At 44.2% G+C, this 27,743-nt stretch overlaps 2 protein-coding genes across 3 annotated transcripts in view; both read left to right on the top strand.

Moving 5' to 3' along the window:
• The window catches only part of LOC142468712 (cell surface hyaluronidase CEMIP2-like), an 89,500-nt gene extending 82,587 nt beyond the window's left edge, over positions 1–6,913 (top strand). The window contains 7 exon segments of the mRNA XM_075575142.1: positions 3,000–3,182; positions 4,286–4,508; positions 4,838–4,939; positions 5,529–5,692; positions 6,100–6,209; positions 6,527–6,663; positions 6,666–6,913. Of these exon segments, the coding sequence (XP_075431257.1) occupies positions 3,000–3,182; positions 4,286–4,508; positions 4,838–4,939; positions 5,529–5,692; positions 6,100–6,209; positions 6,527–6,663; positions 6,666–6,698 (952 nt within the window). The 3' untranslated portion in view covers positions 6,699–6,913.
• CEMIP (cell migration inducing hyaluronidase 1) overlaps positions 1–27,743 on the top strand; it is a 150,356-nt gene that overhangs the window by 63,312 nt on the left and 59,301 nt on the right. For both annotated transcript variants that reach the window (XM_075575144.1, XM_075575143.1), the window contains exons 2-10: positions 10,370–10,695; positions 13,045–13,185; positions 15,449–15,587; positions 16,272–16,508; positions 20,567–20,746; positions 21,514–21,584; positions 23,009–23,104; positions 24,104–24,225; positions 26,159–26,300. In XM_075575144.1, coding sequence (XP_075431259.1) covers positions 10,641–10,695; positions 13,045–13,185; positions 15,449–15,587; positions 16,272–16,508; positions 20,567–20,746; positions 21,514–21,584; positions 23,009–23,104; positions 24,104–24,225; positions 26,159–26,300 — 1,183 coding nt within the window. In that variant the 5' untranslated portion in view covers positions 10,370–10,640. The remainder of the gene's footprint in view (positions 1–10,369; positions 10,696–13,044; positions 13,186–15,448; positions 15,588–16,271; positions 16,509–20,566; positions 20,747–21,513; positions 21,585–23,008; positions 23,105–24,103; positions 24,226–26,158; positions 26,301–27,743) is intronic.

Below are 27,743 nucleotides of genomic sequence, written 5' to 3'. Positions count from 1 at the left end.
CTGGCAGTCGGTGGCTATCACTAGCGACACGTAACACATATGATTTATACACACCCATTCCTAGGGTGACAATGTGAGCTCAGTGACACTGAGTCTGAACGGCTTCCAATGGATGTTCGTTTGTTCTCTGTGATTTCTGATATCTGCCAGAGCTCGGGCTCCGCTCACAAACGCATGTTACTGGGACCGCAGCCTTACTGGTGCCAACATCAAACCGAAACATCTGAGTGTTTGTGAGCAGACAGGAGCCGTGACCGTGGCAGTGAGAGACGTGTCCACACAGACACACACATTGTACTGATCTCTGCAGTATTGACTGGCTGAGGAGGAGATGTGTGTGTTCTGGTTGTTGCAATCTGGGGCATAGCTAGCTGTACTCCTGCTCTCTCATGTGAGCACACCGCCAGGAACGGATTCCCGTTGTGTCTCAAGTGCTCGGCCAGCAGCTTCTAGTGTGTTTTACCGGGGGGTAAACACAACAAAAAACAGTCTTTCAAATCTTTCAGTTAAAGATTGTGATGTTTTGAGGCTAGATAGGATCCTTCTGCTTTTTGTGATCTGCCATTTTCACTGCCTTTTGTCCAGCCTTTGCAATGCGTACATTTAACGTATAACTATCTGTATCTCTACCCATTAGTATACCTGCCTCTGTGCACAGTACCAACACACATCCTTTTAAACACCCCTTTTTAATGCCACATTAAAAGCATGCAATTCATTATTACAAACTCCTTCATATTTCTAACGTCTTTCTAATGGATACAACTGCAAGGCATTAGCATCACCAACACAAGCAAAATCCTCAAAAGCAGGTCCCATACAAGCATCAAATATGGCCCCACTAGCAAAAAAGGGATAAACCAATAAGGAGAGGATGCAAACCTTCAAAATGTATTCAAGAGTGTATTTATTTATAAAATGTTTTACCAGGAAGTAACACATTGAGAGTTACTTCTCGTTTTCTCTGTCCTGGGCACAGAGAAGGCACAGAGAAGGCACCATTCTGTAGGGGGCAGTTGTCGGTGTGAGACTTTATATGCAAAAGCAAAAAAAGATCCCAACACTTTGCACATCCTTTTAATGACCTCACAGGGCTCCAGCTCTCTGGGTTGAACAGGGAGACTCAACTGTTGTTAGATTTTTTTTTTTTAATATAGGAAAATAATGTCACTTTTCTGAAAAACAAATAAATCCCAGATTGCTGTAGGAAAGAAAGCCGAGGCTTGGATTGTGCCTGTCTTAAGATATCCCAGTAAATAACATAAATAAAGAAATGCGATGGAAAACAACATGTATGCCCCCCTAGATCCAGCCTCAATTTTAGTCACAAGATGTGGAGTTTCTTGTTGACCCCTAAATTGGTGCTGGAATGTAGTTCCCCTGAGTTCCTCTATGAAAATAATCCTGGCTTTACCACATGCACAGTTTGTTGTTTACTTCAGTTCTTGATAAACAACCCCCATAAACTTTATGGAATATGCTCCTGCCGCCTGCTCAGGGGGCTGCTTCTCACAGGAGGAGTACACAAAGCTCAGGGGGCTGCTTCTCACAGGAGGAGTACACAAAGCTCAGGGGGCTGCTTCTCACAGGAGGAGTACACAAAGCTCAGGGGGCTGCTTCTCACAGGAGGAGTACACAAAGCTCAGGGGGCTGCTTCTCACAGGAGGAGTACACAAAGCTCAGGGGGCTGCTTCTCACAGGAGGAGTACACAAAGCTCAGGGGGCTGCTTCTCACAGGAGGAGTACACAAAGCTCAGGGGGCTGCTTCTCACAGGAGGAGTACACAAAGCTCAGGGGGCTGCTTCTCACAGGAGGAGTACACAAAGCTCAGGGGGCTGCTTCTCACAGGAGGATTACACAAAGCTCAGGGGGCTGCTTCTCACAGGAGGATTACACAAAGCTCAGGGGGCTGCTTCTCACAGGAGGAGTACACAAAGCTCAGGGGGCTGCTTCTCACATGAGGAGTACACAAAGCTCAGGAGGATAGAGGAACTTTGCAAGATTCCAGCCATACAGGACCTCATGGTACATGTATCCCCTGGGAAAAGACTTTAGCTAAATCTATTCAACTTTATTATGATGAATCCATGATTATCAGGAATAAATAATAATATGGTAATTAAGAGTTGACCGAAATATTGAATATTTAGGGTTTAGGGCCTGGCTCCTTTTCAGCTCAGGAATTTCTTCCAGATTGAGGAATTTTTGGCTGTGCTGAGCCCTCGTCCTTAACCTGGCGTGCTCCCGAGCTCTGACTGCTGCAGAAAAGCAGCTAGAAGCAAGTCTCTGTGGGAAATGTCAGCATGCTGAGTGCTCAGGCTGGTTAGCTGTCACCTGAATACATTCTCATCATCTTCTTGACATCTTCCAGACAAAGGAAACATTTTCCAAATTAGCACAAAGAATATACCCCCTGGAAACTCAGCACGTCCAGATTGATTGATGCAACTAACCCCTCTGGGCTAATGCACTGGGAGGACTGCTGAGAGCACCAGTCTCTGAACAGGGATATCTTGGATAAAGTCTCAGTACCAGATTATCCATCGGACTTTGATACAGGATACTTTATATTCTACTGCCTCATATACCAAAAATACTTTGTAAGATCATCGCCAGGGCAGAGAGTAACATTGCTCGAGTCACGCTAGTATTTACCTATAGAATACTAAAGAATGCTTATTGCTGTGCCAAATTCCTGCTGTGCCTGCGGTAATTGCTGAGGAAATGATATCCATACCCTTTATTATTTATATTGCTTATCTTTCTTATTCCTCTTAAGGTTGCTAAACTCTACCAGCTCCCCCTCCTTCTCCAGCACTTGTTACCTTTCTAATGAGCTTTAACATGAAGTGACACATACATCTCTTCAGTTTAATATCCAGAGGTTTCAAGTCCACACAGTTGTATTTACACCACTGCATATCTTTAACTGTAACCATGTGCAAGGCGTCTGACTTCTATGACTGAGAATGACAGGCCTTTGTATTTGTTCCTGACAGAGGAGACTGGTTGCAGATTGCGCTGTGTTACCCCAGAAGTGCGGTTTTCCAGGTCATGGCGGATATTTATGAGCGTCACACTGGGAGGGTCCACAGCGTTCGCCATTATTCCTCAGCTCACTCCATCCCTCACGCCCTGAACCAGTCAGAAGTCCGACTGTTTCACTTCAGCAGCGAGTCAGGGTAAGTGCCTTCCCCGTTCTTGCTCTGTGACTGTAAGTGTATATTGAGTAGTTTCATGTATATTTTCTCCTACAGCCATCGTAATTACAACATGTAATCAGTGTCACTACTATTATGAAAATAAAGAGTTTCCGTTCCTCATTTACCTCATGCGCATTGGCGTTAAACTGAAGCAGCAATGTACACCCTTATTTAATGTTTCCAGCTCACCCTCTGCAAGTTAAACTTTGCTCAGACTTGTTACCTTGAGGAATCGGCTCCCTGGAGGGGAAATGTTACCAGGAATTCACTGCCTCTCCCAGGCACGAAGGCCACAATCGCTTTAAATGTTGCACCTGCAGAATCCTGTCAGCACGATGGGCAGCAGGCTGTCTGCTTAGGTTAGAGTGTGCTCTTATTAATGCTCACATTGTGTATTGCGTTCATTCTGCACAATTTGGAAAGTGAACTAACATATCAGCGAATCGGGTGTCTGACGCATGTCACATGTGCACAATATTCTTGTAGATAAAGTTGATTGATGACAAATGTACAGAATACGATGTCAGGGGTAAAGCCTAGTGACGTCTCACTCATTGTATGTGGGACTCGTGCATTTTGATGGTCTCTCAAGATCTAACTAAGTCAGGAATGAATCTCCCCTAAGGTGTAATAGTCACATCACAGGCGACCGGATTCCTCACGGTGTTGTGAGTGCCCTACCAGTTCTCTGCCATATCTCCGCCTCCTCTGCCCCACACCGCGCCTTTTATTAGACATGCACTAGGGGGCTAATGATACAATAAGCGATTGAAGGGATTCCTTTCACCAGGGGCTGCTGGGCTGTTAATGTATTAAAGGTTGTGAGACTTTCTCCCATCAACTCGAGAGCCCAACGGGCATCGCATTTCAGTGATAGTTGGGTGCCTTTTTGTGCACCAGTTTCCAGTTTTGCACCTACAGTGCCGTCCTCTGCCACCTCACCCCAACATCCCCAATCTCGACAACGTCCTTCTCCGGTCTCACTTTGGGCCATTATCTCCCACTCCTCTCACTCTTTGGTAGGATCATGACCATGCGTTGTGTTTGCATGTATCTGATAATCCACTGCTCTCTTTCATCAGATACCTGTTCCTTCACCTACAAGCGTATGCAGCTCGCAAGGGGCACAGCTACTGTTCCCAGTATGGTTGTGAGCGCATCAAGATCACGGCTCAATTCAATTCTGAGGATTACAATGAGTGCATCCCTAACCCATTCCCTGAGAGAGCCAGTAATGGGCTAACCTCCCGCCTCTTTGTGTCTCATCGGGTTGCCGTGCAATGTAATCCGTGCGGCGCCCCACAGGTAAAAAGCACATAGTGACGGTTGTACTCTGTATTTTAAACCAAGACATTTACCCTAATACCCTCAAATACTGGAGGGGCAGAGGAAGGCATTATACTCTTAATTAACGAGACACTTCTGAAAGCAAATGGTTGGTTCAGTAAACATTTCTTGCCAAGCCTCTCCTAAAAATAGACTTAATACTAAAGACTTAACATTTCCTACAACTTAATCCAATATAAAGAAATGTTATTTTCCTTTTAGAGCATTTTCCCATTTCCTGCAGTACTGCTTCTTTGTAGCAGTGTGGGTTTGTAGTTGGTGAATGTGCAGTTGCTGTGTTCTTCCAGGTCGCTGTAACTAGCAACCCATCAATCAAATACACAAGGATACAGATACAGTCCCTGCGCAGGGCGGACACACTCAGTGGCCTGACATCGGCTTTCATCAAGGTAATCACTCTATAGATACAATAAGTCGGGTCACCTCAGCAAGCAGGTTTAAAAAACAAAGCGCCCTTTTGTTTCCAAGTGATTCAATAAGCACCTTGCAATACGTCCACGAATGCCTGCATCATGTAATAAACCATGTAATTAATCTGCTCAGACCAGACTGTTTCATCGGGGCACAAAAAATGGGGGAAATGGCGGTAAGAGCAAAACTGTGAACACGTCCCATTATTCTATGTGAAGCGAGTAACTCTTCTTAAGCTCCTTCGTTTCATCTTTTCACGCTCTCTCCAAACGACTTGCAGATTCAGAGACTCCATCATTGCAGCAAAGTAGCTTGATAAATGGGTGCTAAGAGATGCATGTCCACAATGAAGTCAAATGCATCGATAATTTTGAAAAGGACTGTTTTGGAGACGGCTACAAAGCCATTAACGGAATTTTCAGTATAACATTGAATTTCTCTAATATGATATAAAGCCCCTCTACGTACATTTTCTGTATAAAACACATCACAACATCAATATGTTCTATAAACATAGATTAAAGGTGTATCTAGCTCTCCTTACTGCTCATCTCTCTTCTGTTCTAGATTGATGAGGAAATTGTCGTGTTTAAGAGAAGGGGCCTTTTCTTCCTCGTGTTGGATGCCTGTTCGGGGGCAGTTGTAAGCAAGAGGCATTTTGACATGATCAGCGATTATTCAAGGACAACAAAAGCAATAAGCAGTTACATCCAGACATCGGTGAAACAGAGGTACGGAACTGGCACCCGTTTTACATCATAGATACACAAATACCACCTGGATACATTTTGTTTTTAATATGTGTGCATAACTTCCAAGAAGTGCTTCCTTTGCTAGCTCATTTTGGTTAGATTAGGACTACATGCAGATACAAAGAACAAGCAGACATATTTCCTTCAAAGTTTTTCTGAAATCAATGAGAAACAAAATAACAGCATTTAGTAAAGCAAACACCATCGCCTTGTAATAAGATGCACGTCTGTGACTCCAACTCCACACGCTAGTGGCTATTTCATTCTCTGTGTGTGTTTGGGGACCATGAATCATATTGTGAGTGCACTGCTGGGATTGCACAATGTGTCTGTCTTGCAGGTATGTAAGTACCCGTACTGCAGTACGTTTTGTCTTCATCTTTTAGGTCTGTGGTTCTCATTTGCTCCAGAGATATTGTGGAGACTCCGCCAGGTTCTGAATTGTCTGTTTTCACCAAACTAGGATCAGCAAAACCTGTTTTCCTACGCAAGAAAGGTGATTTCTATTTCCAAATCCCATTGCTTTCACCTTATTACATTACTTTTGCAGCATGAAATGGTACATCGCAGAGTTCTACCAGCTGCTTTTGATCCTAGACATATTTAGAAGCCCTGTGATATCTTTGCAAGGATCAACATGAGAATTAGTCATTAATGTAGTTGTACTAAAAAAAATATATATTTTTCAGTACCATGTAATACATCCAAAGACTTGTGATAACTCAAAAGCTCTTATACACAATCATTTTTTTAATTTGACTGTATTTACTTACTGTGCACCTCTTTTTATAGGGGTTTATCCTTTCTTTTCAGGGAGTTTTGCCATGGCGGGATTCAAAGGACTATGCACTCCTTCCTGGATTAAAATAGTTAATAACAGTGCAGAGAAAAGAGCTGCTTCCCTTCACCTGTACCTCCCACTGATGCTGACGGAATACAGATGCCCAGCTCCAAAACTTTAGAATTAAAGAGACTACTGAAATAGTGCTCAAACTAACCAATTTGTGCCAAGAGCACAAGAGGCAGCCTCCTTAAACCCCTGTGCTGTCAGAGAGAGGCACAGAGAAGGAGTTACTGCTTGTTGCTTGCTAGATCGTGGAAGCGACTATGTTATGGGTTTTGTCCCATAGACCGAACATAACCATGTTTTTATTTCCCTCACATTTGTATGTTTTGCAGTTAATAAATATTTTATCTTTCTGCAAGTCTAATGCATTTGACATGGGAAGATCCATTGTATTGTCTAAAGTTGAGTCTGGGAAAAACCTGCACCTGTTCTGTTTTAGCTTGGTCTGTTTTAGCTTGGTCCATCTGCCACATGTTCTATGAGAGAGCAAAGCTGTGATACAAACACAGAATAGCTGTTTGGGACAAAAACATGTATGTCAAAGGGAATGTGCAATTTGAAGGGAGATTCTTTCCATGCAGTGTTAAAACCTCGAATCAGTAGAAGGGCCTGGTGTGCATTGTGTCTGTGATATACTGAAAATGCACAGCTCACGAGGTAAGTTTATTCTCCATATGGCTTCTTCATATATGGGGCTTTTTATATGATTGCCTTGTATGTACGTACCAGGTGATGTCTGATTGAGGTATGTTGCTCCCCATATGTTCTTTTTGTATGGTCTCTCTAAAAGAAGATTATTGTAGTTATCTCACTGGCCATTCCGTATCATCTCTGGATTAGGTCTTTGCATATGGTCACTTTGAGTGGGTTATCCAAACCAGGCCTGTCTGCTTCTGCCACTCTTTATATGTGTGATTCAGGTAAGTACAGCATTTGTTGTGGAAAGTCTCACATTCCTGCTCAGGATTATCTCGCGCTGAGCTGTTCCTTACATGTTTATGCTCAGAATTTGCCCAATCTAATAACAAGTCGGCATTACATGTGTTTCATATCATGTTTCATCCTGTGCTTGATCTACATACTTGAGCTATTCACTCACCAGCCATGACAGACATGAAGAAAACATGGTGCTCCTGGGTTCTCTGGTATCACAAGTTTGGCAGCCCCCAAGATCACCTATGGAGTGATACAGCTTCACCATAGGGCGAGGCAGGACACAGAAGGGTTTCTTCAAATGACAGGCTGTGACATTAATTATAGAGCGAGATATAGCTGTCTGCAAAACAAACTAACTTTCTGTAACAGTCCTATGATTAACCCGGAGCTAAGTAGCACTGATGGCACTACGGGCATCACTTAGCGAACCACTTGGGGAACCAGGAGCTCATCGCTGCTATGAAATGAGGGTACTAGGAGCGTGGCAGCATAGAAAGCACTTGAAGTTTAGCAACATAAAGAGGCTAAGAGCTCAGACAGCACTGGAATCTGAGCCTGACTTGTGCCAGATAGAAGTACTGTCTGCTTCTGGACTCCCATGTAAGGCAGAGTTGTTCCACTGAACATCACACAGGTATGGGATTCACTGCAGTCTTAATTCACTGTTTTCTTTCATTTGTCAATTCTATGTATACAGAAAGCAGCACGTTTATCTGGCTAAATTCCTCCTGTTTGCCGGGTACTGAGAGTGACGCCTGCAGATTCTCTCTCTATATGTTAATGTGATTGATGAATGTTGTATTTGAAGAATGGCAATTTGATGGTCCAAGCAAAGTGTTGTAATCTTCTTTCCCTCCAGAGAGGACATTTCACCAGTTAAGCTGTTGTTTTCCATCTGAGGATCTGTTAAAAAAATATGTCAGTGTCATGGTCTAAGGACACAAGTGGATTCCATTTGGATCATTTATCAAATTGTGCAAGCTGCAAAACTAGTGCAAATAAACAGTGGAAGATTTCTCAGAGATGCCAGTCACGTTGCTGCCTGAGATGTTTTGTGTATGTTTTGCAGCTGGGAGAGTTTGATAAATTGTCCTCCTGTAGTTCTCAGTAAGAAATGCTGAGCTTGACATAGGAACAGGCGGTGGGTCTGTATCCCCACACACCAGCTTCGGGAGAAGTGGAGCAGGGCTGGGAGAGTAGCAGCAGGGACCATGCTCTACTTGTTAGAGAGTGATCTGTGGGGGGAATGCTCATCATGGATGCATTACACATGTAACCCTCTCAATAGATACCATATGTATAATCATTGACCCCACTGAAAAATGTAGAATATGTTGCCAAGTTACTACCGTGTGATATGTAACCAAGGACACGGGTCATATGCACACGTGTCTATACATATCCATATCTGAGCAGCTAGGAAGGGATTTATAAAAGGGCATTTAGCTGATGATAAAATTGGTATTTAAAAAAAATCGAATTTACATTGTATTTGCTTTAACAAAACAATGCAATTTTTACAGAAAAAGTAAATCAAGTAGATCATCCTAGTGTTTTTTCAGAGTAATTCATTTTAACCCCTTCACAGCCCGAGATGCATGCAACAGTGTTCCTTTACTCCTCTGGCATTGAAGGTGTTAACTCAGGCCATCCACAATTTGGGACCCCACCCATAGTAACATGGTTCTCATACCCCGTCTGTCCTGCTGCCCTCTGAATGTTGCAGGAGCCACACACCAGCTCCCTTTGCTTGGCTTCTGCCTTTATGATGAGTTTTGGAATCTGCAGCTGGAAATAATTTGACAGCTCAGGTCTTGCCAGGACTCAGAATATATAAATGCAGAGGCTGCTGCCAGGAGTCTTTCCAAGGCAGGCGGAGTAAAGCATCCTCTCCTCCAGGGATTGTACAGATGCAGTTAGTAAAGGCCACATCTAGTGTAACCTGACCCAACTGGCGTTTCGCTTTGCAAACTAACCTGCTGATATGATATGAAGACATTTATATTGGACTGGTACAAGACTGAGTGCTGGGTTTAATCCTTAGAGGAAAATATTACTAATAGGCATAAATATTTTGCTCAGATGGATTATATGACTGGAGAAACACATCTAAAGAATCAGAGCTCAAAACATTTCTTTAAATGTAAATTTAGCAAAACCTATCAAATTCAGGGTACTGAAAGAGACGTAGGGGAAAAGAGGTGAGGGCACAGCATCTGAATGTAATAATCCATGAGACAATCTTTAGGAAATATTAGGGATTAAGGTAGCAGGAATAAAAATGGATATTAAAGCAGCTGACCTGCTAGTGTAGAGAAATGGCTCAGTGAGTAATGCTACCTCCAGGCAACCTCAGTGCTGGAATGTACCAGGGTGAGGAGGAGGAGGAGAACTCGCCAACAGTCTGTCCTGCTCCAGCTTCCAATATTAACTGGACTTCTATTTGTAGTTAGACTGTGTGCGTGGCACCCCTGAGTGATAACATATTTGGTGTCTTCTTAACAGGACTCTAGTCAATTCTTACTATAAGGCTGTTGAAATTCTCAAGTGAGTTTGAAAGTTGCGGTTCAGCTATAATTCTACGTGTCAGATGGCTCTGTCTGTCACTTGGTAATGTGCACAGGGTAACAAGAAGTGGGGTGTCTCTTAGGAAAGAGAATTTCACTATAACGGCGGATCAGTATCTCGCAATACATGTCTCTTGTAAAGAGAAACATACAGAGTAAATGTAACTATGTCAAACAATAAATGCTTCTCCCCCCACATTCACTTTCCATGTTTCCTAATATTGTAGATGTGTTTCTTACAGTTCAATTAAGGAATATGATTGTAAGAATGATACTATTGTTTTTTTTTCTCTCACATGATTCTAGAATCTACAGTATATACAGTGACCCGTGGCAGCATTACCAGGACAGTGACCCCGGCATCATTACCAGGACAGTGACCCGTGGCAGCATTACCAGGACAGTGACCCCCGGCAGCATTACCAGGACAGTGACCCCGGCAGCATTACCAGGACAGTGACCCCGGCAGCATTACCAGGACAGTGACCCCGGCAGCATTACCAGGACAGTGACCCCCGGCAGCAGTACCAGGACACTGACCCCGGGCAGCATTACCAGGACACTGACCCCGGGCAGCATGGTGCTATCTCTGTTATTTGTGTTCTGTGCAGTTATTCCAGCTGGGTTTGCAGGTAAGTTGGAACCTTCATGCCAAATCTTTCTATTACTAACGCAGCATTAACACCTGCGCTGTTGGAGGGATAACCCACATTGCACAGATGTGACTTGGTGGCTCCTCTGGCAGTGACCCTGTTCTAAATTGGTTTCAGAAGGTTGCAACCCATATAATTGTTGAGACTTTCAATAAGACCTACATGGACCCTGCAGCATCCATGACCGATAAAGATACCTTTCCATACAGAGTTTGTCTTTGTTAAAAAGGGATCATTTGCAACATACATTGGGACAGCCACCATGTCATTGTGGGCAGCGCCGTTTTAAGACCGTTGTGGGCCCCAGGCACTTTTATTTCTAGAGGCCTGTGTGTCCGATATTTTTACTCATTTTTATGCTCGTTTCATCGTTTTGCTTGTTTCTTTCGATACTAGCGATATTTGGCATCGATACTTTTGTTTCGATATTTAAAGGTATCGATACTTCGAAGGCATTTTAAATTAAAATTTGCTGTTTTCTGTTATTTTGTGATATTTTTTTTTTGTTTAGGTATTTTTTCAAGTGAAATATTGTAGGCCCTAAAAAGTTTGTAGGCCCCAAGCACTGTGCCTAGTCGGCCTAATGTATAAAGCGCCCTGATTGTGGGATTTGCTTTCAAACTCTGATCCCAACACATTTGCAATTAGTATTTAGTGTGGAATTTGTTTCTTGAAGAACCAAGTCTGAGCTACAATCTCTGTCACACAGTGTTTAGTTGGCAAGGCGTTACCTAATATTTATTTATCTGTCAGAACTATCACTTTTTAGCGACTGTCATAGTGGAGTCACCAAAAATGTGCATTTTCCTTTTTTATTAATGGCTAAAAATATATTTCCCTTGCTAAGTGTTAGCGTCACGTTTTCCTTCTGTGGAAAAAGAAAAAGTAAGTAGTATTAGGTGTTACCTCTTTATTGGACTTGTTTAAATATCTGAGCTACTTATTTTTATTGCACTTGGAAGCAGAAAGCTCTCCCTTCTTCAGGCAAAAGAACAATACAGCGACTTGAAGTTTGTCTTTGCAGAGTTATGAGTATTTGAGAAGCTGACAGATGATTCATTTTTACATAGCATCTGTTTTTGACAAGCTTTAGCACATATTTACTAGGCATTTCTACGCCATAAACCAGTACATGCCCTGTTCACAGTAATAGGGAGTAAGGTACAGTGAATATTGTCATCCGAATGTTTTAATTTAAAAATTGTAATCTCAAACTCAACGAGAAATATTTTTTTCCTTTTGAGGGAGAATTCAAAGGGACTGGAACTTGTGATCACACCGGGAAATGTCTTTTCAGGGAGATTTGGGAGGAAAATTAGATTTGCTTTTGTGTCATCTTCAACTGATTTTTCACTGGGAGAAAGAGGAAAAATATACTAAAAAATCTGACAGTTTTCCTGATAAGTATAGAGAGTTTTCCAAAATACTAAATATGGGGACTTGGCCAAAATACTAAATATGGGGACTTGGCCAAAATACTAAATATGGAGACTTGGCCAAAATACTAAATATGGGGACTTGGCCAAAATACTAAATATGGAGACTCGACCGGTATGGTTTCCCCATCTTTTTTAGTTATGGACGACAAACTCCATATAATAGTGATGATAAATGATTAGAAATTGACCTGAAATGCTGACTGGGAGAGGGGCTCCATGCTTTTTGTACCTCCCACATTTCCTCATTGGGTGGTATATTTTAGTTCCGATATACATTATTTTTGCTTTACTTTTTTCTTACAAAAACATTGTTGGGTCCAAATACAGATATTTTTATCACCGGATTCCAGGACTGCATATTCATTATGACGTGGTTTTATTGATGTTACCGTACATTGATGTGATCCTATATTACGTAAAATACATAGACGTAATGAGCCATGTTACTAAGTGGTGCTGAACAATGCCCCCTACTGCACCAGGAGACATATTACAGCCAAATACATGGACCTTTAGGGTGTCTTATGGCTTGGCACAACTTGATAAATATGGCCACACATGCCTTCCTGCCCCTCCACAATATCCCTCCGGGGTCAGAGTTATAAAAATGAAAGTGTCATACAACCGGTTCCCTACAGGTATTTGCTGGTTATTTGAGCGTGAGAAACAGGCATACCGCAGAATTATCACAGTAGCGATGTCCAGGGTTACAAGTTTTGTAGTTTATACTTTGGTTATATCTGTGATAAAAATCAACTCATTTTAATGTCATTTCTAAAAAAACGTGTCTCAGTGTGGGTGTATTTTGTAAATGTAATGCTAGTATTAGCGTGTGCGCCGCGTGTGCGCCGCGTGTGCGCCGCTGTATTCACGGTGTATTTTCCCTTAGGAAATTGTCCTGATGAAGACGCTGAGCTGCAGCCCTGGAGCCCCGGACACAATGAAGCAAACCGTGTGACTATCGACAGGAACAAAAAGCTGCTCCTCGTGTCTTCTGCAACTGTGCACTCTGTGCATATTACTGAAGGGGGTATGTATATCTTTATATAGCGCCATATACATAGCGCATGTACGCTCTGTGCATATTACTGAAGGGGGTATGTATATCTTTATATAGCGCATGTACGCTCTGCATCTTACTACTGAAGGGGGTATGTATATCTTTATATAGCGCATGTACACTCTGTGCATATTACTGAAGGGGGTATGTATATCTTTATATAGCGCATGTACGCTCTGCATATTACTGAAGGGGGTATGTATATCTTTATATAGCGCATGTACGCTCTGCATCTTACTACTGAAGGGGGTATGTATATCTTTATATAGCGCATGTACACTCTGTGCATATTACTGAAGGCGGTATGTATATCTTTATATAGCGCATGTACGCTCTGCATATTACTGAAGGGGGTATGTATATCTTTATATAGCGCATGTACGCTCTGCATATTACTGAAGGGGGTATGTATATCTTTATATAGCGCCATATACATAGCGCATGTACGCTCTGTGCATCTTACTACTGAAGGGGGTATGTATATCTTTATATAGCGCATGTACACTCTGTGCATATTACTGAAGGGGGTATGTATATCTTTATATAGCGCATGTACACTCTGTGCATATTACTGAAGGGGGTATGTATATCTTTATATAGCGCATGTACGCTCTGCATATTACTGAAGGGGGTATGTATATCTTCAGTGTTCGACAAATCACCCAAAAATCTACTAGCCCAACCAAAAAATCTACTCGCTCCTAACCCCGCCCCTAACCCCGCCCCTAGTCCCGCCCCCAACCCCGCTTTAAAATAAAACACATTTAATAAATTCCTAGTCAGAACAACATTCATTTTTGACATAAATGTATTTATTGTATTACATTATACTACAATTAGTCGTGTGTGTGTGTGTGTGTGTGTGTGTGTGTGTGTGTGTGTGTGTGTGTGTGTGTGTGTGTGTGTGTGTGTGTGTGTGTGTGTGTGTGTGTGTGTGTGTGTGTGAATGCCGGATCTTACCTGATCCGCAGTCCCTCAATGTCCAGGTACCCTCATTCCCGCAATGTTATACATTGGAGGGGAGGTGTTCCCTACCTGTCTTCTGGGTTAGGGGGGGGTTCCGATGTCTTCCGTGTGAAGCTTAAATCAGATCTGGAAGAAAGCAGTATAGGTTATTTCGGTGTAGTATAGGGCAGTTAAGATATATAGGGTAAATAAGATATCCAGTTCCAGAGTGTGAGGCAGACACAGAGAGTGGGTGAGAGAGAGAGAGAGGGGGTGAGAGAGAGAGAGAGGGGGTGAGAGAGAGAGAGAGGGGGTGAGAGAGAGAGAGAGAGGGTGAGAGAGAGAGAGAGAGGGGGTGAGAGAGAGAGAGGGGGTGAGAGGGGGCGAGAGAGAGAGGGGGGGCGAGAGAGAGAGAGGGGGCGAGAGAGAGAGAGGGGGCGAGAGAGAGAGAGGGGGCGAGAGAGAGAGAGGGGGCGAGAGAGAGAGAGGGGGCGAGAGAGAGAGAGGGGGCGAGAGAGATAGAGGTCTTGATTGGGTGGGGTGACAGGGTGATTGGGTGGGGTGATGGGGTGGGGGGTGATGGGTTGGGGGGGGTGATGGGGGGGGGTGATTGGGGGGGGTGATTGGAGTGATTGGGGGGGTGACACTTCTGGTATCCTACACACACACACACACTCTCCCTGTGTCGCTGCGGGTCACCGGGTGTCAGGAGGCCGGGAGAGATTGTGGTGAGGGGGGGTCACGGAGGCCAGGAGAGATTGGGGTGAGGGGGGGGTCACAGAGGCCGGGAGAGATTGGTGTGAGGGGGGGGGGGCGGCGGATGGCCCGATGCGAGGGGGGGCGGATGGCCTGATGGGAGGGGGGTGGGCGGATGGCCCGATGGGAGGGAGGGAGGGAGCGGGGGGGGGGCGACAGATGGCCCTGCGGGGGCCTGAGGCAGACAGGCGTGGAAGGGGCTGGCTGCGGAAGGGGGAGGAGTGGAAGCGCTGAGGAGGGAAAGTTGCTGAGAGGCGGGGGAGGAGCGAAGGCACTGCTCAGAGAGCCTTTTTTTTTTTTTTCTCCAGCGCGAGCGCGGGAAAAACAGCAGCGCGAGCGGGGGAAATTTAAAAAACACACGTGTGCTGCTTGGGCCAATATTTACTCGCCTGGAGGTTAAATCCACACGCCCCGGGCGTGTAAATGTATATAATTGTCGAACACTGTATATATATATATATAGCGACATATACATAGTGCATGTACGCTGTGCATATTACTCTATCTTTATATAGCGCCTCATGTATTTCAGGAAAACTTGTCATCAAAGACAGCGAGAATCCCATCATCTTCCGCACAAAATCCATCCTGATTGAGAGGGGGGGGGAGCTGCACATTGGGAACGAGGGCTGCCCTTTCCACGGACACTTTACGATTATCCTCTATGGAAGGTAAATACATTCACTGAAACTGGATTCATGATTGGGCAACTGAATTATATTTTCCTCTTGTACTAGAACATTGGGCAACTTAATATTTGTGGTTAGCATCCCTCTTATCTTATGGGGTTAAGGGAAAAAGTGGTCAATGTAAAGGTTAGCAATTCAGAATAACCGAGGTGGTGAAGCCTAATAGCAACCAATGAGACACGCACTTCTATTGCGAGCGGCTGGGGCTGCAGAGCTCTGTGTGGAGCATTGCACAGATTTTCAGCATTATATAGGAAACGGATATCGTTATTATATTTGACAGAAGGATAAAGTCAGGAAGCAGGATATAGGATCCTCCAATGCCAATATCCTGCCGGTAACACTGCCAGCAGTGAAAGCTTGTGGGGAGATATAGACAGGACTAAATACCCTGTATTATCCACTCTTCATTTCCTGCATTTAGAAGCTGTAATGATGTAGGATGGATTTTTCCCCCATTTTGCTAATAGGCACCTATGGACTCCTCCATGAATATGTGAACTCGTTTTTTTAATCCCTTTAACAGTCTTTGTAGTCATATGGTAATATGTCCCAAAATCAGATTGTGTGCTGAGCAAAGAATTGTTTTCACATTGAGAAAAGGTCATGAGAAGTGTTTGTAGCGGATTGGGGAAGCTATTCTTTACCTTCTGTTACCCTTTGTAGGTCAGATGATGCTGAGCCTCCTCATGATTACTTTGGCCATAAATATATTGGAGTTGGGAGAGGAGGAACCCTTGAGATTCACGGAGAGAAAAAGATGTCCTGGACCTTCTTGGACAAAACCCTGCATCCAGGCGGCATGAGTGAGGGAGGATACTACTTTGAAAAGAGCTGGGGACACCGCGGGATAATCGTGCATGCTATTGACCCAAAGACGGGGGAGGTGATTCATTCAGACAGGTGAGTTCCTGAAATTGCAGCTATTGCTTCTACTTTTGCTCCCCACCTTGTTCTGTAAAATGTCTAATTCTTCGTTTTAACAGAAATGACTGAAAGCATAGATCAGCCCCAGTGTGTGATTTATATATGTAATATGTCTGTTGTGTGATATTAACTCACAATATCCCTTTTCCTTTGTTTCTTCGTAAGAAACCTATTACTTCCAAGTATGTAAAAACAAAGTGTGTTTCCCTAACAGTAAATAATGTGCTCATTTTTACGTAATCCCCACAATGGACAAAACCCATTTCTTGGTGATTTTCCCCAGAGCAGTGTGCAGGAACGACCTGCCAGATCCACGATCTACTTATTAGTTCCACAAGCACCTGGGATACCAGTCATTTCTCAGTCAACATTTATTTTATTTATCCCTTTTATTTGCGTGACAATAACACTTTATCGCATTACGTTGTTATCTTTTCAACGGTGAGAATTACTTTTTTTCCTTTAATATTGCAGAGGGATTTGTACTGTATGTATATTTTAGTTTTTTGGAAATTGTGGCTTTCATGATGTTACTGTATCAGCCCGCACTAGCTCTATATTATATAGCATCTAAGGGGGTGGATGAGGATTGCATGGGCATGGGGTTGGGCATGGGGTTGGGCATGGGGTTGGGCATGGGGTTGGGGATGGGGTTGGGGATGGGGTTGGGGATGGGGATGGGCCTGGGGATGGGTACACTGCAGAATATTAAGAGAACTTGGCTTTTCTGGGCTTTTCTTAAACACTTTTCATGTACGGATTACTCCCAATAAAAGGTGCAATCTCACAGGCGGCCAGTTGACCTTCTTAGGCCCCGCTCACACAGCGCGCTACACGACGTGTGCACGCTTATGTGCGTGCGCGCGTTTGTCACTGATGCCTGGCGGTCAATGGTAGTGTTCAGTATTGAAACTACCATTGGCTGCAAAGTGCGGCGTCGACGCTGCTGCAGTCGCGGGAGTCTTGTGAATCTGTGGTTTCTGACTGCAGCAGCGTGACGCCATTAATGTCATGTACACATTGATAGACCCAACCTACGTCTGGCCATGAGCACAAACTTTGCATTGGAGTTTTGGTTCTATGTTTGCCTGTGTATATCTAAAATGGAAATGTCTTATGAGCCAATGTCCATGATGCAAACTTTCTTATCATTTACATTACACGCACTCGTTTACATAGAAAATTATGTTTATTGAAAATAATGGCGATATGTTCCAAAGGATGCACAAAACAATTTAAAATGCATATGAGATAAATATTGAATTTTTCTACTTCTTAGTTATTTTATAAACATACCAAATGGGATCCCAGAAAAATATGTGGAACCTGATTTTAGGAACACTCGCCCTTCGTGTACTTTGCTGAATGATTCGGCACTTGTTCCCTTCCTGGATGTCACCTTGTGTCAGATCATTGCATCTGCTGGGAATGATCACACATCGCCCAGCAGACAGAGGCGCCGACGCGCGCACGCTGTGTCGCGAAGTTCCCAGTGTGAATGCGGCCTTAGGAGCCTCTGAACGGGGAAATGTTTGTCAATCAAGTATTTTATTTCCCTAATCCCACCCCCTGCTTATCAGAGCCACTAGAGATAAGGGGAGGGGGGGGTCTGGCTGTTCAGGCACTCGCATATCACACAGAAGGGGAGGGAATCAGACACTCCCAAGTCTCACTTTAAAACATAAGTTAATAATACTTATAGATGTCAGATTTGGGGGGGGGAAAGATATCAGTCTTTGTCCCTTTAAACGTTGTAATACAATATATATCTGAGGCAGCAGGAGAAGGGGTTGCCGCGGTGACACTGCGTATACCTGAGGCAGCAGGAGAAGGGGTTGCCGCGGTGACACTGCGTATACCTGAGGCAGCAGGAGAAGGGGTTGCCGCGGTGACACTGCGTATACCTGAGGCAGCAGGAGAAGGGGTTGCCGGGATCACACTGTGTATACCTGAGGCAGCAGGAGAAGGGGTTGCCGCGGTGACACTGCGTATACCTGAGGCAGCAGGAGAAGGGGTTGCCGCGGTGACACTGCGTATACCTGAGGCAGCAGGAGAAGGGGTTGCCGCGGTGACACTGCGTATACCTGAGGCAGCAGGAGAAGGAGTTGCCGCGGTGACACTGTATATAACTGAGGCAGCAGGAGAAGGGGTTGCTGGGATCACACTGTATATAACTGAGGCAGCAGGAGAAGGGGTTGCCGGGAATACACAGTGTATACCTGAGGCAGCAGGAGAAGGGGTTGCCGGGAATACACAGTGTATACCTGAGGCAGCAGGAGAAGGGGTTGCCGGGAATACACAGTGTATACCTGAGGCAGCAGGAGAAGGTGTTGCCGCGGTGACACTGCGTATACCTGAGGCAGCAGGAGAAGGGGTTGCCGGGAATACACAGTGTATACCTGAGGCAGCAGGAGAAGGGGTTGCCGCGGTGACACTGCGTATACCTGAGGCAGCAGGAGAAGGGGTTGCCGCGGTGACACTGCGTATACCTGAGGCAGCAAGAGAAGGAGTTGCCGCGGTGACACTGCGTATACCTGAGGCAGCAGGAGAAGGGGTTGCCGCGGTGACACTGCGTATACCTGAGGCAGCAGGAGAAGGGGTTGCCGCGGTGACACTGCGTATACCTGAGGCAGCAGGAGAAGGGGTTGCCGCGGTGACACTGCGTATACCTGAGGCAGCAAGAGAAGGAGTTGCTGGGATCACACTGTATATAACTGAGGCAGCAGGAGAAGGGGTTGCCGGGAATACACAGTGTATACCTGAGGCAGCAGGAGAAGGGGTTGCCGGGAATACACAGTGTATACCTGAGGCAGCAGGAGAAGGGGTTGCCGGGAATACACAGTGTATACCTGAGGCAGCAGGAGAAGGGGTTGCCGGGAATACACAGTGTATACCTGAGGCAGCAGGAGAAGGGGTTGCCGGGAATACACAGTGTATACCTGAGGCAGCAGGAGAAGGGGTTGCCGGGATCACACTGTGTATACCTGAGGCAGCAGGAGAAGGGGTTGCCGCGGTGACACTGCGTATACCTGAGGCAGCAGGAGAAGGGGTTGCTGGGATCACACTGTATATAACTGAGGCAGCAGGAGAAGGGGTTGCCGGGAATACACAGTGTATACCTGAGGCAGCAGGAGAAGGGGTTGCCGGGATCACATTGTGTATACCTGAGGCAGCAGGAGAAGGGGTTGCCGGGATCACACTGTGTATACCTGAGGCAGCAGGAGAAGGGGTTGCCGGGAATACACAGTGTATACCTGAGGCAGCAGGAGAAGGGGTTGCCGGGAATACACAGTGTATACCTGAGGCAGCAGGAGAAGGGGTTGCCGGGATCACACTGTGTATACCTGAGGCAGCAGGAGAAGGGGTTGCCGGGAATACACAGTGTATACCTGAGGCAGCAGGAGAAGGGGTTGCCGGGATCACATTGTGTATACCTGAGGCAGCAGGAGAAGGGGTTGCCGGGATCACACTGTGTATACCTGAGGCAGCAGGAGAAGGGGTTGCCGCGGTGACACTGCGTATACCTGAGGCAGCAGGAGAAGGGGTTGCCGGGAATACACAGTGTATACCTGAGGCAGCAGGAGAAGGGGTTGCCGCGGTGACACAGTGTATACCTGAGGCAGCAGGAGAAGGGGTTGCCACGGTGACACTGCGTATACCTGAGGCAGCAGGAGAAGGGGTTGCCGCGGTGACACAGTGTATACCTGAGGCAGCAGGAGAAGGGGTTGCCGCGGTGACACAGTGTATACCTGAGGCAGCAGGAGAAGGGGTTGCCGGGAATACACAGTGTATACCTGAGGCAGCAGGAGAAGGGGTTGCCGCGGTGACACAGTGTATACCTGAGGCAGCAGGAGAAGGGGTTGCCACAGTGACACTGCGTATACCTGAGGCAGCAGGAGAAGGGGTTGCCGCGGTGACACTGCGTATACCTGAGGCAGCAGGAGAAGGGGTTGCCACGGTGACACTGCGTATACCTGAGGCAGCAGGAGAAGGGTTGCCGGTATAACGCCCGCTATATCTTGTCCTGCTTATAGGTTTGACACATACAAATCTAGAGAAGAGAGCACGCGCTTGGCGCTCTATCTCGGAGTGATCCCAAATGAAACCATCGTGACTGTGACAGTGAATGACGAGGGATCCCGACACTTGGATAATGCTGCAAAGAAAGCAATGAGCAGCTTGGGCAGCAGACATTTCCAACGGCTCGGATTCCGGTGTGTGCTTCATTCTCACATCAATTATACTTATACACTTACACACTTACAGTACATAGTTACACCCTTACACACTTACAGTACATAGTTACACCCTTACACACTTACAAACATAGTTACACAATTACACACACACTCTTACACACTTACAAACTTGCTTACACACTTACATACTGACTTACATACATAGTTACACATTTACACATTTACACACTTACATAGTTACACAGATGAGGTTGAAAAGACATATGTCCATTAAATTAAACCTATGTTAAATTGAATTGGCTGAGATATTCCTGCTATACTTATAATATCATTAACCCTTTCACAGCTAAACAACACAGTTATGTATTGCTGGCCTCTCGGCCCAAAAAGTATTTTATTTATTTATAAAATATTTTACCAGGAAGTAATACATTGAGAGTTACCTCTCGTTTTCAAGTATGTCCTGGGCACAGAGTAAAACAAAATAATACATGGTTACAAGTACAGTTACATAAATGAACAAGGTATACATTATATACAAGACTTAAATAATTCTTATCTCAAAAACTAATACTCTATTGAAGTGTTTGGCCCAATGATGCGGAGAGTGAGATTTACTCCTAGTGAGTAGGATACAATATAGTTTTATACACCATGCATCACTATACATATCACACACACCTTCTCCTGTCTCAGCCAGCTGTCCTCCCCGTTCCAAAGTCTCGATATGCAATGGGAGACCGTGGGCTGCCTATGAAGGATATTTGTGCTGTTTATTCCAGACACCCCTGGAGTTTTATCACTGTGATAGGAGACCCATCATCCTCTGTTGAAGACCATGTGGAATACAAAGGTAAAGCCTGATTCGCACTGAGTGACATGCAGTGTCTGTCTTCTCAGGCCCAGATAGACAGAGGTCTGTTAGTGACGTAACAAGGTGCTTACATTAGTGAACACCTCATTAAGCATTAACCTGTATCTTCAAAGGTCACTAATGTCAGTTTAAGTTACATTTTCATCCAGAGAGGGCTTTGCGTTGACGATACCGGCCGTTAGTGTTAATGATATGCAAAAGAGACGCTCCACCTAACTAGGCATAGAGGTCCGTTAAACTTAACGCAGGGATTTAACCTGACAGATAAGTCATACAAGACTCTCCCTCCTCTCCCCTTCTTTCTCCTCCTCTCCCCCTCTCTTTCCCCATCTCTCCCTCTCTCTCATCCTCTCCCCGTCTTTCTCTCCCTCTCTCTCCCTCTAAAATACTTACCATAAGTCATGTTATGAAGATAATGCAAGCTCGTGCTAATTACATGGTGTTAAGCCTGTGCTAATAACACATACACCAGACGTAACTTTTGCATAGAATTAGCTTTGTGGATATGTGTTAACCTCAGGAAAAATAACGTGCGTTTCTGATTATGAAAATGGCCCGTTATTAACACGGAGGTAGCACCTTTTTGGGTCTGGTCCTTAGATGTGTATTTCCCTAGTTTCGGTTGTTTAACAGCTTGTCACATTTACCCAACGCGATACATTGTACAGAATGTATTTTGTGTATGATGATTGTTACAGGCTCGCACAGAAACGTTCCCTAAATAAGGTAGGAACGCTTTCAGTAGATACAAAGCTGCGGGGGAAGTGGGTGAAAGTGGCGGCATTTGGTGCAGACCTCTTCAGAAGAAGAAAACATATTTTCCAGCAATATTTCTCCAAACAAAAAAGGGCAATTTCTAAAAAACAACAACAATATTTCTAAAACCATTAGACAGGAGCGTCCAGTTTGTGCAGATGAACGCGTTCTCTCCGGGCGCGGGAACAAGAGGTGATCTCTGACGCTGGAGGGTGGCAGCTCCGGGGAAATGGGAGGAAGTACTTCTTCACAGAAAGAGTGGTGGATTCCAGGAATGGCCTCCCAGCAGAGGTGGTCGGTTCTAATACAGTAATGGGATAGACATAAGGCTAAATGCTAAAGATAGGGAAATGGGCAGACACGAGGGGCCACGTTGAACCACGTGGGACTTACCTGCCGTGAAATTCTATGTTTCTAGTCCCTTCCTATATGTGCTCATTCTGTCCAGCGCTTCATACTGTATATAGCTCTTACTATATAAATAGAGATAATCGCACTTACAAAGACCGTCTCAGTGTTACATTTTGGCTTCACGCACAAGCGTTTTCCTGTCCTCTCCCAGGCGAATGGAACGGTCGCATTTTCGCAGTTACCTGCGGTAGCTTCTTTATTTCACTGGTTTCCTGAGCTATTTATATCTTTCACAGGAAGCAGAGGATCTGCAGTGGCTAAAGTATACAAACTTTTCCGAGCTGCAAATGGGGAATACTTTAACGTCTCTTCGGCCAGTGAGTGGGTGCAAGGTAAGTGACGGAGAAGCATTTCTCAAAGCACAAAAACCCAGTGATGCCAATAAGATTAACTTTTTTCTTACCACTATCTTTCTCTGAACACGTCACTCATTTATTAGGACACCTATACCGATCCCTCCAGAAGGCCCAAGAAGTTCTGCAAATTGACCCAGTTGGTGCCGGAGATGTCTGGTCTCTAGTTGCTGGGCACAGAAGTCCCTTTTAAGTCACTTTCTATGTTTGCTGATCTTGGCTGCCTGAAACTTGTGCTTTTGGCCTCGGCTGTATGACACGTACAGCAAATCTCTGTCTGGTGTAACTGCATTACAGCAGCAATTTAACGCTTAACCTGGAAATATCACTTGCTATTTTTGATAACAGAAAGATTTATTTACTGTTTTCTTTGGAACATGAATTTCTGGCCTAATTCATGTCCTTCTGCAGGCGCTTGAACATTAGGGAGTATGAATAGAGGGTTACATACTCCTAGGCTCTGTACGCAATGTATGTGCCATGTATGTAGAGTATGAGAAGACTAGGGCGCTCTAATGTGGCTCACAATTATATAGCGTGGTTAGGCCAAAAATAAATAGATTAAATGAAATACAATAAATAAAATGCAATACTGGCCCGGTGGAAGCTGCAGCTCGACCCAAGGAGGTTCGTCCCGCAATCCTCAAACGGTACAAAGGAAAGAAGTAGGGGAGCGCAAAAAGATATACAAAAAAACAGAGATAAAGCACTGATTAGTACAGACAAGAAACTGTCATATCTACCAAACAACTCAATCAGACATACAGTAAGGACTCGTGGAATAGAAATGCGTGAGGGTCAATGCAATACATGCGACATAGAACACCCCATGCCCCCTAGCACCGTGTCGTAGGACTCAGAAACCCAAAAATGCAAAGGAAACGGGACTAATTATGTTTCAGGTTGCAAACAAACAAGTAAATCAAATGGGTGAATAATGTCGATCTGATTCCTCATGTTGACACTTTCTTATTCCAGATGTGGAATGGACGGACTGGTTTGATAAGTATGAAAACACAAGATATCGCGATTGGGAGAAGCTCTCTGAATTAAAGGCCGCTAACCCTGGCAAAATCTGCATGCATCCCATTGACATCCAGGTAATTTGATGGGACTGATATCCACATATATTGGGTTCTCCTATATATGATGAAGGAAGTACCTAGTCTGTGAAATTGGAGAGGGTGAGGGAGGTTTTAAAAAAAAAAAAAAAAAAAAAATCAAAGTTGAAAAGTGAAGGCATAAAATACCTGAATAATTACAAGAAAATCCAGTGGCCTCTATGGTGTGTGTGTGTGTGTGCGTGCGTGTGCGCGTGCGCCTGTATATCTATTATCCGGCACTCCACTTGAAAATAAACAAAGTTTGGTGCTTATCCCATAGCACAATAATAGACCATACGATACCGGTTGAAGCACGACATCAAGGGACAGCACACAGGTAACAAGGGACAGCACACAGGTAACAAGGGACAGCACACAGGTAACAAGGGACAGCACACAGGTAACAAGGGACAGCACACAGGTAAGTTGATCACAAGTTCTTTGTATTGAAAAAGAGTTTCAGTCCCCCTGTGGAACCTTTCTCAAAGGGGGACGATACGTCGGTTTTTGTGTCTCTTTTTCAATACAAAGAACTTATGATCAACTTACCTGTGTGCTGTCCCTTGTTACCTGTGTGCTGTCCCTTGTTACCTGTGTGCTGTCCCTTGTTACCTGTGTGCTGTCCCTTGTTACCTGTGTGCTGTCCCTTGTTACCTGTGTGCTGTCCCTTGATGTCGTGCTTCAACCGGTATCGTATGGTGTGTGTATATATATCTCTGTGTGTGTGTATATATATAATCTGTGTATATATATCTTTATATATATCTGTATATAGACAGACAGACATGCTGTTTGTGTGACACCTTTTCAGCAGTTGTGCACCGGAGAGACTTGTCGCACCAGTGCCATATATTTGCCTCTTCTGCTGTGGAAGGGCTCCCCACCTATAAACACTGCTGCTTTTTACTGCTAGTAATTCAGCCTGTTTGCTACACATCCTATTAAGTCCCGTTAGTGGTCACAGTGGGCAACTTAAGCCCTTCAGGGATGGCTGCGTATGTTTATCAATGTCATTATCAATCGCACACGCCAGACAGCCATGCAGGAGAAGCACAAGCTGTGGCCGCTGCCTTCTGGTCTTCCTAGGTAGGACATTGGGCTGTTTGCCAGCAAAGGACCTCACATCGAGACAAGAAGAGAGCATTGTGAGCTGCTATTTGGGTTAACCACGGGGAAGCCCAAATCTGACAGTTATATAATAAATTGTTAGACAAAGGCTGCATTGTAGGTGAATGAAAGCACGGAACATTAGCTGCAGCGTTCCCACAAATCTTATCCTGCGACTGACTGCAGAAAGGAAAATATAGAATAGATGTGTATGTATTTTTATAAGAAGAGAAGAACCTGGCGCCCCCAGAGGCAAGTCGTGTGGGGGATTTGGGAATCTGAACACAATCTTAGCATAATGAGGACATGAGTTGACCAGGTAACTATCTAATAAGAAAACAAAGAGGAATAAATCAGGCCTCGCATCTTCGTGCAGCACATACTTTTTATCTATTTCACGAAAGAAAAAAAGATTCCCTATAGGATGCACTCGGCCTCCACTAATATATTGAAAACATAACATTTATTCATTCCACATCAACACACTAAGCTATTGAGCTATTGACAGAGCCATAACAATGTGTTGGTAAGGAAAAAAATACAAGTGTTACTGAATATCACTTATCTCTTTCCCACAAGTCACAAGTCTTGTGCAATTTCAAGGGGACACACTTCCACTGAAACCACTCGCATTGTTAGAAGATTTATAAAACCAGACATGGCATTAAAAAAATTACTTCAACCTCCAGGATGGACAGTATGGTCCAGCAGCCAGAATGCCTTTGCATACCAGTAACCTCGAATGACTGATGAATGGAGAATCTCTGGAAGCCAAGAGATGGAGTTGTCATGTTTAACATCTATCCTTTTGGATTTCTCCCAGGTGGCTTCTCTCGATGGGACTAACATTCCAGCACAGGTTATCTACAAGGGGGGGCAAGACTATAGGTTTGAGTGTCAGCAGAATGACCAGACACATACACCATGCCAAAACTACAGAGTCCGCTTCTTATGTGGAAAGCCTGGTATGTTGCATGCTTTCTGTGGCATTGGCTTTTTTCTTCTGTTCCATTGATGCAAACCTCTCTTCTAATGCATTACAAAGCAATGAGTTACTGGATTCTCTGGCAGCAAAGAGGCTGTAGGCTCAGTCTCATTTATTTATGAAATTGATCATGTTTAGAACCCTCTAGTTTATTTAGAGCAATATTAACACAACTGTGTGACTGATCCCAGGCAGTATAGTGTCCTGAGCTCGTGGGAGGAACACAGGCTTAATAAGGCCCCAAACTGCACCTCGGTGTATGCAGCCAGTGTGGGGGGTACAACTGTCAGTTACTGCGGGAGCTTCCAAAGTCACGCCCCACAATGCTTGCTGCTGTGGGTGCAAAGCATTGTGGAGGAGACACTTTGGAAGCCCATGTCATAGATTGCACCTTTAAGGGCTGTAAAAGATGATTTCACATCTTAGTGTTGCTTATCTAAGGCAAGCAAAAACAAATCAGTTTGTCTAAGTAAATTTGTGATTAAACTGAAAACAGGTTTGGCTTGAATACAGCCTACATACATGCACAGTGTCTTTGGAGAGACGTTGACTAAGTTAGCAGAGCCAGAATGAGTTATATTTTAATCTTCTTTTGGAAAACATTCCTCACTGAAATTGGCTCCATACAATTGTCAACTCCTTCAATTCTACCACAAGTTTAAAGAACAAAAATCATATTTTTTTCTTTCCAAAATGAATTTGTTATGGTTATCATTATTTCCTACATGAAATCTGGTGATGGTGTTATTATTCAAGATGATTACTTTAGTGCATATATTTATATAATAAAAGAGAGCTTGTGCCCTATTTTTCAAAGTGTGCCCCAGATGCCGAATTTTGTTGTACAACTTTAGTGTGGGATTTCATCAATACATTATTTTATTTTTTACTTCAGATCTTCCAATAACACACAGTCCATGTCTATATTATCTTATACTTTATTTACATATTTATAAAAATGTTTTACCAGAAAGTAATACTTTGAGAGTTACCTCTCGTTTTCAAGTATGTCCTGGGCATAGAGTTAAGATAAATAATACATGGTTACAATACATAGTTACATAAGTGAGCAGGGTATACATTATATACAAGACATTGCATGCACAGTTAGAGATAATATATATCATAAGCATTTGTAACAGTTACAGACCAGTTAAAAATGTGACAGCTTTAGTTTTGAAAGAACTTTCACACGAGAGAGAACATATACACAGATATATGTAAATACACAAAACCAATCTTCACATTCCATGTTCTCATGCCTGAAATCTTTCAACCACTTAAGTACCGTATTGTCCCGAATATAGTCCGGCCTCGCACATACTATGACCCTAAAGTTTTGAAGGTGTTCTACATGAAAAATAAAAGGTGTTAGGCCAGGGCCATGGTCCAAAAGACAGCGCTGAGCCGCGCCACTTACCCC

This window comes from Ascaphus truei, chromosome 18, assembly GCF_040206685.1.
Source record: "Ascaphus truei isolate aAscTru1 chromosome 18, aAscTru1.hap1, whole genome shotgun sequence".
NCBI classification, from domain to species: domain Eukaryota; kingdom Metazoa; phylum Chordata; class Amphibia; order Anura; family Ascaphidae; genus Ascaphus; species Ascaphus truei.
The sequence above is the reverse complement of the archived record's forward strand: the minus strand, read 5'-3'. Positions and strand labels throughout refer to the sequence as shown.